Source organism: Rhinopithecus roxellana, chromosome 4 (genome assembly GCF_007565055.1).
Source record: "Rhinopithecus roxellana isolate Shanxi Qingling chromosome 4, ASM756505v1, whole genome shotgun sequence".
Lineage (NCBI taxonomy): Eukaryota > Metazoa > Chordata > Mammalia > Primates > Cercopithecidae > Rhinopithecus > Rhinopithecus roxellana.
The window spans coordinates 12319903-12332500 of NC_044552.1; the positions used below are offsets into that span (position 1 = coordinate 12319903).

Here is a 12598-nt window from a genome sequence, read left to right on the forward strand (position 1 = left end):
ACCCCCCACGTTCTCTCCCTCAAAGCTCAGCGGAGTTGGGAATCATAGATAGGCTGGTAAAGAAATCACCCAGATAGTCTACGCGGGAATCATTCCAGTAAGTAATGCCGTTAAAAGACGAGCGTCTTTGACGTGGCTGGGAGACGCGTGTGCTCCTTTGGCGAGTGTCTGCTCACCCACTCCAGGGCCTGGGCACAGCCACTGTCTCACATGGGAAGGAGGCCCGCGAATACCCACCCCGCCGCGCAGCTGCACCCATCCCGAGCGTAGCCACCGCACCCCTGGTCTGTCCGCTGACAGCGCGTCCCTCCATCCTATGTCTGCTCTAAACTAAGTCAGCTTATGAATGAAAAGCAGTGCAAACCGGAGGCACTGACTCCGAAGAAAAGAGTCTTCTTCGCACCCTTCTCATTTACAGATGAGAAAACTCAAGGGGGTGGGAGGGGGGAGAAAGGGCGATGTGACTCGGTCCGGGTTTGCCACAGAACGTTTGTGGCGGAGCTCGATTTAGCCGCCCTTGAATTTCCATTCTGTTGCCTGGCAACCGGTTCAGAGGAGCTCAGCGCCCAACCCCGGCCCCTACCCCGCACCCTTTCTCTGCCCGTGCAGCTTGGGCTGCATCGATCAAAGGTTCAGCCTTTGGGGACAATGGCCAAGGGCATGTGAGCGGGGGCACAGGATGGATTACCCCAGCTGAGCTTTCATCCCGCCCCAAATAGGAGCGAGCCCCGCCCGGGCGGGATCCGAGCGCCTTCTGCAGTGCTTTCGGGACTTTCCTCTGCAACCTCTCCCAGTGCCGTGGATACCTCTAAACATACTCATGCCAAGTTTTCAAAGTTCCCAACCGCTGTCAGATTCCCTAAAAGTCTCGGTGGGAAAACTGCACTCCGAGTTAAGGGGCAAAAGAAGTCAGTTTAAAGGGAAAAATCGTACTGAAGAGCCCTCTTACCAGCACGGCCACGCTCAGGCTGGACTTTTCTGCTGCAGTTGAGTTAACCTGACCAGAGCTGGGCAAGAGTGGAAAAAAAAAAGCGCGGAACGTGCTCAGGGAGTCCGCAAAGACACGCCCGCTGGGGACAGCGCTCCCGGAGTCCCGTGCCCCGGCCGGCCAGCCGCCTCTCGGGACCTCGGCGCGCAGCCCTGCCCGCGGCGCGGGGGAGCGCATGTGCCGCCCACCGCCGCACAGGTGGCGAGAGCACAGTCTGCCTGTCCCCGCGTCCTCTAGAGCTCCAGGCCGGACCCGGCCCCTCACTCCACCCCCTGGGCCCGGGACTGAAAAGGGGGAAATGGTCTCGTCATTAGGTTACCCCAAATCCTTACCCAGGTTCACAAAGCTCATGACCATGTCTGCGTCGTTGAGGAAGGCGCTGTCCTGCGCGCTGGTCAGTGGGGACGCGCCGCCGCTGCCAGGTCCGGGGGCCAGGAGGCTCTTGCGGTTGAGCGGGTGCGCGGCGCCCGGGGGTGGCTGCCGAGGCTGGGACGAGCTGGCTCCTTCGTGGGGCCAGGGCTGCTGCCTCTCCCCCTCCGACGCCCCGTCCTCCTCGTCGTCGGCGGACAGGGCGTTGTACAGATCCAGCATGAAGAGGGGCGCGGACTTCAGCCGCCCGGGAGGGGGCTCTCCGCGAGGCGGCGGCGGCGGCTGCTGCTGCTGCTGCTGTGGGAGCGCCGGGGGCTGCGGCTGTTGGAGGCCGTGCAGGGGCCGGGGCCGGTGTGGGAGCCCCAGCACCGACAAGATCTCCTTCTGCATCTCCCGCTTCTCGTGCGTCTTGAGCCGCCGGTAGAGGAAGCCCGAGGAGGATTGCGGCGACGGCGGCGGCTGCTCCGTGCGGCCGGGGCTCCCGCCGTCCCCCAGCAGCTGGCCCCCGGCGGCGGCGGCCGCGGCAGCGGGCAGGGGCGGCCGCAGCGGCGGGGGCCCGCAGCAGCTGCACAACAGCCCCCACCACCAACACAGCCACTGTGCCCTCCGCCCCAGCCCCGGCATCCCCGCCCGGCCGGGCTGGCCCCGCGGATCCCGCGAGGCGTGGAGCGGCGGAGCGATGCCGGAGCGCGGCCGCTGTGGCCCTTGGCGTGAGCAGCCCCCGCCACCTCTCGGCGGGCTCGCTTCCCCTTCCTGGCCCTCAGTCCTTATCTCTCATGGTCGTCCGGGGCGCCCCCAGTTGCCCAGGCTAGAGGGGCGGCGAAGGGGCGATCACCGGGAGAACCGCTTGGAGGGGAGGAAGGGGAGCCCCACAGCCTCGCGCAGGTCTCTAGAGGCGCGCGGTCCACGCCAGGTGCGTCCGAGTCCGGGCTGCGCTGCAGCTTGCGCCCTGGCTCCTGGGCGGGTCGCGGCGCGGTCACGCTGGGCCTCGCTGGCCGCTCACGTGTGCTGCCCCGCGCCCTCCCTGGCGGCTGAGTGGAACCCGGGGCGGCGGGGTAGCGGGGCGGCTCACGAGCTGCTGGAGATGCCTGGCATCACCGTGGCGCACGCCCCTCCTCGGATCGCAGGGCCACTGTGAAGTTTACCCCGGCCCAGGGCCCACGCTGCGGCGACAAGGAGTCCCCAAATGCCAGTCTATTCCGTGAGGTTTAACTTCGTTCTTGCTCACAAACTCCGCGTCCCTGAGCCCTCGGTCACCGTCGCTCCCCCACAAAATCTCCGCGCGCCGCACGCCTCAAGTGGAGGCGGCGAGGATCTTGCTTTCCGTTCGGCGCTCGCCCGGCTGCCCAGCAAACCCGCTCGCAGAAGGGATGGGAAGGAAGGGGACCAGTGCACCCAGCAGCGGCCGCGGCGGAGGCGCTGGAATTCGCAGTCTCCAGCCTCTCCACGCCGCGCTCCCCGCAGCGGCCAACGTGGGCTTTCTGCGGCGCGCCGGGCTCAGGTACCGCACTCCAGCCCCGGGACTCCCCCCTCCCCGCGGTAACCGACAGGCTAGCAGCCAATCGGGACCCGAAGCTCGCGGGCTATTTAAATAGCCCCGCCCCTTCTTTCACCCTCCCTCTCCCGAGAGGCGTCGCCGCCGCCGCGCGTAGGTTTCAAGACCCGGGAATTCTTGCAGGCAAGCGAAGAGCCGCGAGGTGCCAAAGGCGAAGAGGTCGTCGCTAGTAAGAATGATCTGACCAATAACCCCCGATCTGAAACTTTCTCTTTTACCATCATTTAAAAGGCCTAAGGTGATGCTTTAACTAAATAAAAATAATAACAGCGATTAAATCACCATACTGCCAGAATTGAGGAAGAAAAGAAAAATGATAGCTTTTCCATCCCTTCCTTAGTTTCTCTTATTGATGTAATGTAGGCTTTTAGCGGACACGTGGCTTTCCACGGCAGCTGCTGGAAGTTGGGACACACCCTCTGGGAAGGCTACTCACAAACTGACCACAGAGAGGGCCACATGTAACCCAAGCCAGCGTCCTGAGGGTTTGGGGTCGCATGTGTTGACTTATCTGTTCATTTGGGCTTTGGTTTGGCTTCTTAAGCTAGCACCCAAAAGAAAGAGGGTGTAATCAGACAATATATTAGAAAAGTCGTCCCCTGTCTTCTTGGAAATGACTCAGTGCTTCTCCAGCTTATCTATTAATGTTGCATTTTAATATTGAAATACAATGTGACTTGTTTGGTGCAAGATAAAACTTGAGGAGAGGTGATAAAGATAACGCCAGGAAGAGCAGGGGCTTGGCATGCACTCTGAATGGTCAGGACAATAGATAGGGTCCTGAAACACAGGTTGCTGTGAACTTTAGGCAAGATAACACCACCACCAACACCATTTGCCAGTGAGGACGCAAATTCATTTGCCTTTACCCCGCCCAAGAACATCCAGTCATCTATGGATCATAGAAGCAAATTCACATAAAACATTAAGGTTTTTTACCTGGTGAAAACTGTGTGGAGTAGAAAATAAAAACTGCAGTTTTCTGACTTGCCAGCCTTAGTCCAAATGGTCCTAGGCATTTGAGAGTGAAGTCAAATAGATTATAGACTGTGGGATTCATGAATTTATGACATCATAGGCTTTCTGCTGGTCCAAATCTTATAGCATTCCTATCCTATTTCCAAGAATCTATTTCTTATGGGTAAAAAGTCTTTACCTCCAACCACCCACTGAGTCCTTCTTTCTAGTTCTGTCTTGGCCCAGACACAAGTGGTCATTTAGAAGAGTCTTTATTTCTACAAATATCTGATAGCTATTAATTTCAGGCCACAAAACTTAGCACCCCTGAATGCCAGTCTTTAACCATCTCTACAGGGATTTCTTCCATCTGAAAAGATAATACGATACTTCGTCTGGGATGTCAGGATCCTTAGAATTCAAGAGCTCTGTCACTTCTTTTTTCTGTATGGAACATGTTAGGGACATAAATTCATTGCAGTGCCCCACAGCAGCCAAGAGTTCTGCTCAGAAGATCTGAAATTCCAGCAAATACACCTAGGCTTCCTGCCAAGAGCCTCCTTTTTAAAAACCTAGTTGCATCTTCTTCATAAGACTTCTGGTGAGATGCAGGCTGAGTAAAAGACTTTCCACCTATGAGGGCAGTGGGGAAGACACAGGAAACTCAACATTTCAAACATGGACGAGGGCACCTTGGTGGGGCTATGTCATTTAAAACACAAAATCAAGGCGTGACCAACCTATTGTAGAGGTTGAGCATCCCTAACCCAAAAATCTGACATCCGAAATGCTCCAAAATCTAAAGATTTCTGAGAGCTGACATGATGCCTCAGATGGAAAATTCCACGCCTGACCTCATAGGATGGGACGTGGTCAAAACACAGTCAAAATTTTCATCCACAAAATTATTTGAAATATTGTATTAAATTACTTAACTTCAGGCCATGTATACGAGATATATATGGAACATAAGTGAATTTCATGTTTAGACTTGGATCCCATCCCTAAGGTGTCTCATTATGTATATGCAAATATTCCAAAATCAAAAAATCTGAAATTTGAAATACTTCTGGTCCCAAGCATTTTGGATAAGGGATATTCAACTTGTATATGCATCTATGGGGTGGACCTAGTGCAGAACACATACACACACACCCACACACACACACACACACACCATCTCTCCCTTTCCTTAGACACTTAGAAGTAGATGGGTTCATATGACATGAGTCCAAAGTGACTATCAACTAAACATCTGAGCAGCAACTCTGATTCAGGTCTGTCGCAGGCTTCCCACCCCACCAGGATGGACTCTCAGTTTCTGTCAAATAGGGCTAGAATGAGGAGGTGTGTTGAGGGTGCTTCCAGGTGATGAACATGAGAACACACATCTCCCTTAAGAGCCAGAAGAAGCCCCCAAAAAAGATGTGTAGTGAGACATTACAATGATCACAAGGACAGTGACATCCAACTAAGGATGTGCTCCTCTTCTCTCCACTATGACTCGCAACATGTGCACATCATGTTTGCAGAACACATGCAGGTAAGCCCTTGTATCCATTGGGAAAAAGGGGACAGGAAAAGAGATACAGTTTTAGGATTTTGATAGCCTCAAAATTGGGACTACTGTTTCTCCAAGCCAGTTGGATCTCTAGGTGGATAAAAATCCCCTAAAGTACACCTTGTCTACTCCCAGCTTCTGAGACTCTTCCCCATTAGACACCCCCAGTGCTCCCCTGGAAGCCTCAGGGCAGGGAGCTAGACAACGTCCACATGTGATTCAAGAGGAGGAGACGTGGTGGGTGGAGTTGGAGGGACAGAAACAGATCTGGCTTTGAAGTCCGCTGGAATGTATGAACCGACTTGATAAAATTAGAGGTAACTTCGCCCCCTGCAGGACACCAAAATATTACCACCCCTTCCTCTGTGGGCCTGGGACAAGCTTCATTAAGTTCTCTGTGAGTGTTTCTAAAACATCTGGGTGGGAAGAGGAGGAATTCGATCAAGAAGCCGGATGTGGGAGCCAATCCACATCAAACATCTGGTTGCTTGGCTGACATTTCATGCAGATGGCCTTCAGTTTTCTGGCAATAAGTTGCCTGTCCCATCTCCCTGCCCCACTTAATGAAGAAATGAGGAACCCTCACCAAAAAGCACAGGTTCATCCCATACTTCCAGTGATAGTGGCAATAGGATGGGAATTTTGTCTTCAAGTGTTTATTAAGACACCATGTAATTCACACAACAAATCCTTTAAACCTGTAGTTGTCCTTGTTCCTTACATATTATGAGGGTTTCTGTTATACATTTATAACACACTTGACCAAATAGTTTCTATTTTGTAAACATGCTGTTTATTAATTTGACATATTAAACACATATTCTATATTATATTATTAGCAATAAACTGCAACTTCAGTCTTGGGTTTTATATTAAATTTTACATTGGCCCCTTTCAACTGCATTTCCTGAAGATGTAAGTTGCTCCTTTTAGAATTAACTTAATAGAAATATCTTGGCCAGGCATGGTGGCTCATGCCTGTAATAGCAACACTTTAGGAGGCTGAGGTGAGCAGATCACTTGAGCCCAGGCGTTCGAGATCAGCCTGGGCAACATAGTAAGACGTCGTTTCTACAAAATAAATAAATAAAATAAAATAAATACAAAAATTAGCCGGGTATGGTGGTGCACGCCTGTAGTCCCAGCTCCTCAGGAGGTTGAGGTGGGAGGATCGCTTGAGCCAGGGAGGTGGAGGTTACAGTGAGCCCAGATCACCAGATCATGCCACTGCACTACAGCCTGGGTGATAGAGCGAGACCCTGTCTCAAAAAAAAAAAAAAAAAAAAATCTTTTAAACTGTGTGGCTGTCATGTTTACAAGACTGAGGTCAAGCCTCCTTGAATTCTTGAGATGTTCCACTCAAAAGACCAACTTTTTATCTTTACCATTAGCATAAGGACCTGAATACTTCTTAATGTTAATTTCAAAATATAATAATTTGATCAAATTTTTAAAATACCAGTTTAGCTTTGAGTGGAAATAGGTAAATGGTTGCAGAGTACGAGAAATGAAAATTTGCAAGTGAAATAAGTATTGCTTCTGAAAGCTACACCTGTAAGACAGCCTTCAAAAGCCATGTCTCACCAAAAGTCTGTGGTAACATTTACATTCAGTCACACTCCGCTTTCACTGTCTACTCAAAAATGCTGGGCATTCACACTTCAAAATATCATTCAAGTCATCATATTTTCCTACTCATGAAGGACATCTGGTGGCAAAGTGAAAAACTAATACATAAATCTGTTTCCAGAGATTTTTTTCCACACTGTAACCCAAATAGCAAATCTGTTACTTGTACGCATTTCAGACTTTTCACACAAGCTCAGATCTCTATGATCCTAGGATTTAGGCTGTCTACACAATATTAAGCAATGGAATATTTCGAGATATCCAGATGATTAAATCATTTGTGAAATTTTCATTGAGTAATTAACATGTGCAGACTAAGTCTTCAATTTTTTTTTCTGAGCAAAACAATGCTTAACACATTTCCATGACTAGTTTTACTGTCCCTGAAGAGCTTTATTTCAAGAAATGATTGGACACTTAGGTCAACTGGGGTGCATGAGGCTCCCTGGCCTGTGCTGGCCTCTGAGCTTCAGTCCGTCTTGTGACCCCACTCTGTAACTCCTGTCGTGGATGTGTCTCTGTGTCACTAGGAGATAACCTGAAAATATAACATTATCCTGTTAGCAATCCCCTTAACTAGCAAAGCCATAACCAGTGGCACGTGGAGCCAGGGAAAACCACACTGGTGGTAAAATCAGGTTAAAATGAAAGTCACTGACAGCTTTTTGAAAAGAAGAGAAAGGCTAATTACCCAGTCTTCATTCATTCATTCAACACATCTTTCCATGCCTATGTGCCAGGCAGCGGTCTAGGTTTTGGGATACCAAACAGAAATCCTTGCCCACATAGATTCTAGATGGGGAAAGGATAGTAAACAAAATAACTGGGAAAGTATATGGTGGTAGGCAGGATGTTGGTCCTCATGATTTTTGAACCTGGTTTTGAAGGGGAAGAGGCCATACGCCAGGGAATTCAGGCAACCTCTGGAAGCCAGCAAGAAAACAGCAACTCCAACCTTAATTCTGAATTCTCTCAACAACCTGAATAAGCCTAGAAGCAGATTCGTACTCAGAGCCTCCAGTTAAGAGCCAGGGCAAGTGACACCTTGATGTCAGCCTGGTGAGACCCAGAATGAAGAAGGGAGTCTAGCCTACTGGACTTCCAATCTGTGGGACCCTGTGACAATGAACTTGTGTTGTTTTAAGGCACTAAGTGAGTGATATTTTGTTTTGGCAACAATGGGAAACTAACACATATATAGTAGGGTGATAAGTGCTGTGGAGAAAATTCAAAGAGGGTAGGGGGCTAGGGAGCGTGTGGAGGGTCAGGTAAGACGTCACTTCCTCACAGAGAAGACGGTTCTTGAGCAGAGACCTGACAGGGTCAGTGGAGCCAGCCATGGGGATACCTGCAGACAGAGCTCTCTAGGCAGTAGAAATGGTAAGTGCAAAGGCTGTGTGGCAGGGTCATGCCTGGTGAGTTTGAGAAGAACAAGAAGGCCAGTGAGGCTAGAACAGAGGACATGAGCGGGAATAACAGTAGGAAATTGGATCAGAAAGCCAAGGAGGGCAGGAATTGGGCCCAAGGTGCTGCAGGGTTCTGGACACTGGACACCTTAGAGAAGGTTTGGGATTTTAAAAAAATGTGAGATGGCACAATATGGAAAAATCTCACAAACAGAACAGTGAGGAAAAGAAGCCAGATAAGAAAAAACATATACTGTAATTCTATTTGCATAAAACTCAAAAACAGGTTTACCTAATCTAGAAGCGTGTAGTGGTTCCCTTTGGAGAGAAGAGTGGGAGTATTGATCGAATGACGGCACGTGGGGTTTCCCAACAGTTGGTCTATTTCCTTACCTGGGTGGTGGTTAGACAGGTGTAGTCCATTTTAATCATTTCGTGAGTGCTACACGGAGACTCTGTATGCTTTCTGTATGTATGTTACTTTGCAGTAAAAACTTTGGTTTAAAAAAATCAGTATGAGAACAACAACAAACAAGTGTGAGATGGGAGGGCTGTTAGATGGTTTCAAGTGAGAAGTGACAGGAGCCAACTTAAATTTTAAGAGTCTCTCAGGCCACCATGTTGAGAACAGACTATAGAGTTGTCAGGGCAGAATCAGGGACACTAGTCAGGAAACTGTTTATGCTCAGACAAAAAATGATAACGGCTTGTAGAGGACCTCATATGGAAATAGTGAAGGTAGAGAAAAGTAGTTGGATTCTGGACACATTTGAAGGCGAACCCAGATGATATGAGGATGTGCACATTGCATGGAAAAACAAGCCACGCAACAACTTCTCCCTCTGTGTAGGTCCCTCCCACTGCACAAAGCCGGGGGTAGTAGTGTGAATTTACTATGGCTGAGGAAGATTGTGTTCATGCCCTAATGATTGTGGGTTAATATGCTGACCATGCCAAAAAAGTGGCCTGGAAAAGCTTTGGCATCAGCACCACACTACAAAAGCTTCCCATAATACTCATAATAAACATTCGGAGGGCTTGCTAGGAAAGACCAGCTTCAAGACAAGTCCCCTAATAGCCTGCCCACAAGGTTCCCTATGTAGTAACATAATAGCTCCATCTCTGAATATAAAATTTCTTCCAAGATAGGAAGTTTAGCCATTAAGTATTCATTTTCAAAGGACTCCTATAAATACGGGATCCTGGATGAGTTATTGAAGCAAAAATAAGAACTTTAAGAAAAAGCTTATAGAATTGAAATAAAGTATGGAGTTTACTTAGTAATAATATGTTAATGTTGATTCATTAATTATGACGTAAAATGTCGTCTTATAATAATAGGAGACACTGGGTGTAAGATATACAGGAACTCTCCATACTATCTTTGCAATTTCTCTGTAGATTTAAAATTATGCTAAAATTAAAACTAATTTTTTTAAAAAGCATTCTTGTAGCTTTAATCTTAGGATGTAATAATTAAAGCTCAGTCACCTCCTTTGCTGTAGAAAGTAATACATGCCTGGGCCAGGCGTGGTGCCTCATGCCTGTAATACCAGCACTTTGGGAGGCTGAGGCGGGCAGATCACCTGAGGTCAGGAATTCAAGACCAGCCTGGCCAACATGGTGAAACTCTACTAAATCTCTACTAAAATTAAAAAAATTAGCCAGGTGTGGTGGTAGGCACCTATAATCCCAGCTACCTGGGAGGCTGAGGCAGGAGAATTGCTGAAACCTGGGAGGCGGAGGTTGCAGTGAGCTGAGATCACACCATTGCACTCCAGCCTGGGCAACAAGAGTGAGATTCTGTCTCAAAAAAAAAAAAAAAAAAAAAAAAAAAGTAATACATGCCTTTATTCCAATTAGATTAGTAATGACAAAATTATATCACTAAGTTTTTACTCAGGATTTAATTTATTAATCTATATTACATCAATTATTACTAAAGCCAAGCTTCTTAGCTCCCAACTTACTATTTCCTTACACATTGTCTCATGCCACTTAGTGTTGAGTTTTTCCATAACTCATTTTTAACTCAAAATTATGGGATTGCATAAAGATGTTAAATTTAGTGTCAACTTTTCTTGCCTTCCTGTAGGTTACTTGCACGTTGTTTTTAGGATTCCACCTTGATTGATTGATTGATAGCATTTTTTAGTTATCTTTTTGTATAGCTTTCATACTGGTTGCTCAGGTTACTAAAATATACATTTGTGACTTATCACAGTCTATTGGTATCAACATATTTCTACCTCAGTTGAGGTTCAATTCACTTAGTTCCCTTTACTTTCCTACTATTAAATATTATTATCTCATTGTCTTACATATAAGATGGTGTTATATTTTTGTTTCAACCATCAAATATGAGTTTTTTTGTTTTTTTTTTTTTGAGACAGGGTCTCTCTCCGTTGCTCAGGCTGGAGTGCAGTGGCATGCTCATGGCTCACTGCAGCCTCAACCTCCCAGGCTCAAGCTATCCTCCCACCTCAGCCTCCCTACTAGCTGAGACTACAGGCATGTACCGCCACACCTGTCTAATTTTTGTATTTGTTGTAGAGATGGGGTTTTGCCATGTTGCCCAGGCTGGTTTCAAACTCCTAGGCTCAGGTGATTGCCCAAACTTGGCTTCCTAAAGTACTGGGATTACAGGCATGAGCCATCATACCTGGCCTAAATATGATTTCTAAAACTCATGAGGAAATTCATAGTCGATTGTATTACCAATATTTCTGCTCTTTAAATTCTTCCTCCTTCCTTCCTGATGCTCCAAGAGTCTTTCTTTTATCATTTTCTTTCTGGTTGAAGAACTCCCTTTAGCCATTCTTTAAGCAAAGGTACACTAGCAACAACATCTTTTAATTTTCTTTTGTCTAAGAATTAGTTTGTTTCTCTTCATTCTTGAAGGATAGCCTCACTGGATATAGAATTTGCAGTTGACAGTTCTTTTCTTTCAGTTCTTGAAAATGTTGTGCCCCTTTGTTTGGCCTCCATGGTTTCAGATGAGAAATCTACCATCATTCTAACTGTTTTTCCCCAGGGAAGTAATGAATTGTTTCTCCCTGGCTGCTTTCAAGACTTCTTTACTTTTAGTTCCCAGAAGTTTAATTATGACATGTCTTCACATGGATTTCTTTGGGTGTATTTTGTTTGGGATTTGCTCAGCTTCCTGAACATGTACGTGTGTGTTTTTCAAAAAATGTGGAGAGTTTTCAGTCATTATTTCTTCAAATACTTTTTGAGTCTGGTTCTCTTGCTCCTCTCCTCCTGCGATTCTGACAGTAAATTGTTGCATCTTGTGTTATTGTTCTACATTCCTGAGTTTCTATTGATTCCCCTCAACACACATTGCGCCTCCCATCTGTTTTCTCTGTGTTTTTCGGAATGGACGAATTCTATTGATGTGTTCTGAAGTGCACTGATTCTGTTCTCTGTTGTCCCACTCTACGATTCAGCCTATCCAGAAGATTTTTTTCCTTCTGTAATTATATGTTTTTCAGTTCTATAATTTCCATTTGTTTTTTAATCGCTTCTGTTTCTTTGCTGAGATTTTTCTACTTTTTCATTTGTTTGAAGACAATTTGTAATTAAATGTGGAAGCATTTTTATGACAGCTGCATTAAAATTCCTGATGATTTGGATAATGTGGGATAATGCCTACATCTGATTGTTCTTGGTGCTGATGTTAGTTGATTGTCTTTTTTTAAACTGTATTCTTTAGAGCATTTATGTTTATAGAAAAACTGAGAGGAAGTGCAGAAAGTTCCCATATACTCCCTGCCTCCCCTACATGTATACCCTCTTCCATTATCAACATCCTGCACCAGAATGGTACATTTGTTACAACTGATTAACCTACACTGACACATCATAATCACCTAATGGCCATAGTTTACATTAGGGTTTATTCTTGCTGTTGGACATTCTACGGATTTGGACAAATGTGTAATGATATGTATCCACCACCGTAGTATAACACAGAATAGTTTCACTGCTCTAAAAATTCTCTGTGCTCCACCTATTCACCCTTCCCTCCTCTCCACCATCTGGCAACCACTGATCTTTTTATTGTCTCCATAATTTTGCCTTTCCAGAAGGTCATCTAGTTGGAACAATAGAGTGTGTATTCTTTTCAGATT

The 12598-nt window shown here is 46.8% G+C and overlaps 1 protein-coding gene across 1 annotated transcript in view; it reads right to left on the reverse strand.

Moving 5' to 3' along the window:
• Positions 1-2840, reverse strand: part of BMP6 (bone morphogenetic protein 6) — a 166477-nt gene extending 163637 nt beyond the window's left edge. Inside the window, exon 1 of the mRNA XM_030928123.1 lies at positions 1321-2840. Coding sequence (XP_030783983.1) covers positions 1321-1981 — 661 coding nt within the window. The 5' untranslated portion in view covers positions 1982-2840. The remainder of the gene's footprint in view (positions 1-1320) is intronic.
• Positions 2841-12598: the final 9758 nt, after the last annotated feature.